The 3912-nt window shown below is 33.0% G+C and overlaps 2 protein-coding genes across 2 annotated transcripts; one reads left to right on the top strand and one right to left on the bottom strand.

Moving 5' to 3' along the window:
- The first annotated feature begins 1806 nt into the window (after nt 1-1806).
- LOC130452761 (histone H2A) lies at nt 1807-2253 on the top strand. The gene has a single exon (XM_056792183.1). The coding sequence runs from the start codon at nt 1828-1830 to the stop codon at nt 2200-2202; it is 375 nt and encodes a 124-aa protein (XP_056648161.1). The 5' UTR covers nt 1807-1827; the 3' UTR covers nt 2203-2253.
- Nucleotides 2254-2800: 547 nt separating this feature from the next.
- Nucleotides 2801-3241, bottom strand: LOC130452942 (histone H4). Its single transcript, XM_056792486.1, has one exon. It carries the CDS (start codon nt 3192-3194, stop codon nt 2883-2885), a length of 312 nt encoding a protein of 103 aa, XP_056648464.1. The 5' UTR covers nt 3195-3241; the 3' UTR covers nt 2801-2882.
- Between the last annotated feature and the right edge of the window lie 671 nt (nt 3242-3912).

The raw sequence follows: 3912 nt of genomic DNA on the forward strand, positions 1-3912 counted from the left end.
CAAACCAACCTCAAAAACCTTGGTTTCTTCGAGATTTTCGAATCGAATGTAATGAAAAAAATTGACAAATAACTAACTAAGGTATACTTCGAACTTTCGCCGAAGTTTTACTATAATTTAATAATTGCTAACAACGTTTGTTATTAAAAAAAAGTACCACTTAAAAATGGTTAAAAATTTATTTCCGTCGATGCTTAGCACTTTAGATATAATTTCGAAATTAAATAAAAGTCCTTCATAAAATACAATGAATGTAAATTGAAACGTGTCTATTCACAATAATTACAAATATTTAAAAATATCAAAACGAATTGAAATAATACCGCAATTATCATTTGAACGGTGACATGTCTACCCTGATTTACGCGACACGTTTCTACTATATGTTCCCAACTAATATATTATTATGAGTATTTTTCAATAACAATGTGTTCCGACATACTAAATATAAGAATAATATCAAATTTCAATATTGGAACCCGCGTATATTTCATTTTAGATATCGAATGGTGGGTGAGTGGTAGTAGCAAATTATAATTATTACAATAAATTGATTGACTGATTAAATTTTCTTTGAACGAGCTACTTCGCTCTATTCGCAACTATGTCTGTCTATTACAATATTTAATATTTTATCCGACATTTTTTATTCTTTTTTACATTGTATAGTATATTATTTTAGGAAATGAACATATTTTATTTAAAATTTCAAACCAATTTGAAAAGAAAAAGAAAGTGTTTATAACATAATTTCAAAGACGCCACAAAAACTACTTTGACAACGGCAACCGACCAACCGCTTTGTATGTTTTATCTTACCGACGGTCGGGTTTTTTTTTTGCCTTTAGCCGACAGTGAATTAGTATATGAAACTTTTTTAAACAAAAGCGACGTTAGAAAGTTTTTTTATATATATATATATATATATATATATATATACATAATTTTCAGTTAAGTGGAATATCAATTGAATTAAAGTCAGTCAGTCGTTCGTTCGTTGTTATCATATATAAATAAAAAAAAGTAGTATTGTGGTTCTGAAAAGAACCGTTTTTTTTTTTTTTTTTTTTTTGTCGATGTTACCATTTAAGTAAATAAAATAAAAAATTTTCGGTCAATATAGTAGATGTGTTATACTTATTATTTAGAACTAGTATATTTGGTAACGGCTTTAGTTCCTTCACTGACTGCGTGTTTTGCTAATTCTCCGGGAAGCAATAATCTCACTGCAGTTTGAATTTCTCTACTTGTAATTGTTGAACGTTTATTATAATGAGCCAATCTGGATGCTTCGGCGGCGATTCGTTCGAATATATCATTAACAAAACTATTCATTATACTCATAGCTTTACTCGATATACCGGTATCAGGATGAACTTGCTTAAGTACTTTGTAAATGTAAATAGCATAACTTTCCTTCCTCCTCCTTTTTTTCTTTTTATCGGCTTTCGAAATATTCTTTTGAGCCTTTCCGGCTTTTTTCGCTGCCTTTCCGCTAGCTTTTGGTGGCATTATTTCTCTTGAAATAAAATAAAAACACTCGAATGACGTACCGTTTTTATCGAAAAATGGGTAAAATTAGCAGTTAACAGCACTTATGTCCATCTCTTTTATATCAACGTACGTAATTCTAATAGGCTCCACCCTTCTACGTTTGCGCATTTGCTATAATTTCATTGGTAGGGCATGTTAATATAAATAGATAGGTCGAGTGTAAATTTTTTGTTTAACAGTTAGTTTCGTCGCATCGGTTGCGCTTCATAGTTTTCAATTGACACAGTTCTATTTTTTTTTTTTTTGAAAAAGAAAAATATATATAAAAAAAAAATGTCTGGACGTGGTAAAGGTGGTAAAGTAAAGGGAAAGGCAAAGTCTCGCTCAAACCGAGCTGGATTACAATTTCCTGTAGGACGTATACATCGTTTGTTGAGAAAAGGCAATTATGCAGAACGAGTCGGTGCCGGAGCTCCAGTATATTTGGCAGCTGTTATGGAATATTTGGCAGCCGAAGTTCTCGAATTAGCAGGAAATGCTGCTAGAGATAACAAAAAGACCCGTATAATTCCAAGGCATTTACAATTAGCCATTAGAAACGATGAAGAATTGAATAAATTGTTGTCTGGAGTAACCATCGCACAAGGTGGTGTTCTTCCTAACATTCAAGCTGTACTTTTACCGAAAAAGACAGAAAAGAAAGCTTAATTCTTTATTAATTATATTATTTTTCTTTATTTTATCGAAATACATATGCATAAACCGGCCCTTTTAAGGGCCACAATTTTTTTTATTTTTATATATATATATATAAAAAGAGATTATAATATAGTTAAATTTTATATATATATATATATATATATATATATATAGAGCTAGATAGATTTATTGATTCGTTGATTTCTCTATTTTCTTTGGTTGAGATAGAAGAGATTCTCGTGTAACGTACTGTTAGATAAAAAAAAAATAAATAAATGTCCTGATATATAAGAAAACTTATCATCTGTAATAATAACTGGAATTGTGGTTGGTTAATGTGATTATTTTCAGCATCGTTAATAATAACGTTCGTACTAGAAATAAAAATTGCAAATAATGAGATGAAGATAAATAAAAGTTCCTCTACTCGCTTATGTTCTTATCTATATGTATGTATGTAGTGTATATGTATGTGCGTATCAATAAATGCGAGGTTGTTCTTATATATAAGAGAACAAACTAATGTGTAAGTTATTTATTTTTTTTTATTTTCATATTCAAGCAAAATATGTTGTGGTTCTGAAAAGAACCGTTTTTTTTTTTTTTTTTTTTTTTTGTATATATACATATGCTATGGGAAGAATGCGATGGAGGACATATTCTTCTACTTCAAATATGAAAAATGAAAATTAACCACCAAAACCATATAAAGTACGACCTTGACGTTTTAAAGCATAAACAACATCCATAGCCGTTACCGTTTTTCTCTTAGCATGTTCAGTATATGTTACGGCATCTCTAATAACATTTTCCAAAAACACTTTCAAAACTCCACGAGTTTCTTCGTAAATTAATCCCGATATACGTTTTACTCCTCCACGTCTAGCTAATCTTCTAATAGCAGGTTTGGTAATTCCTTGGATATTATCACGTAAAACTTTTCGGTGTCGTTTTGCACCCCCTTTTCCAAGTCCTTTACCACCTTTTCCACGACCGGTCATTATTTTTCTTTTATTTTGTTTTTTCTATATACCTAAAACAATCCGATGATAACTTCGAAAAGACTTCAAAATACTGACCTAACACACACACACACTTGCGCGTGAGAAATCCCGTCCCTCTAAGCATCCACCCCCGGATGAATCCACGAGTGGGTGCGAAGAAGAACATTCCAACCACCCCCTGTCAATTCCGACAGGTCCTCATCCTCTTTCGCGTCGCAGTTTCGCGCGTAGAATCCTTCCTCTCCCCTTAGTTCTATGGGAGATTCCGGGATGTCTATCTTTTTTTGTTAAGAGATTAGCCTGTTGGCCATACTCTCTTGGCTTCATAGTCTGGACGTCATAATGTGTGTGTGTGTGTTTCGCGGCCTCGGGTAAACCTTTTCCGACCTACAACCGGTCGGAAAGATCTAATCCGAGTGGTCCTTCGCCTTCTCTATAGCTGTCCCCGATGTATAACTCTACACTCGCTTATGAAATGCGGAGTTACCGTGTCGGGGGGTGTCCTCTTGTGGGTTGTCTCTGAAAACCTCTATCCTTCCAGTTGTTTTCTGGGCCTCTTGTGTTTCTTGTAGTCTTCTTTGGTGTATTTTATGATTTCCCTTAGTTCTTCGTTGGGGTGTGTTGCCAATTCCTCGAATAGCTTTATTGCCCTTTGGTCCATGATGTCTAATACTTTTTCGGGTCTCGTTTCTCCGTATATTTCCTCGCTACTTGT

The sequence above is a fragment of the Diorhabda sublineata genome, chromosome 2 (genome assembly GCF_026230105.1).
Source record: "Diorhabda sublineata isolate icDioSubl1.1 chromosome 2, icDioSubl1.1, whole genome shotgun sequence".
Lineage (NCBI taxonomy): Eukaryota > Metazoa > Arthropoda > Insecta > Coleoptera > Chrysomelidae > Diorhabda > Diorhabda sublineata.

Bases quoted from the DNA above. Each gene is read 5' to 3' on its own strand.
- LOC130452761 (XM_056792183.1), top strand. From the start codon at position 1,828: ATGTCTGGACGTGGTAAAGGTGGTAAAGTAAAGGGAAAGGCAAAGTCT.
- LOC130452942 (XM_056792486.1), bottom strand. From the start codon at position 3,194: ATGACCGGTCGTGGAAAAGGTGGTAAAGGACTTGGAAAAGGGGGTGCA.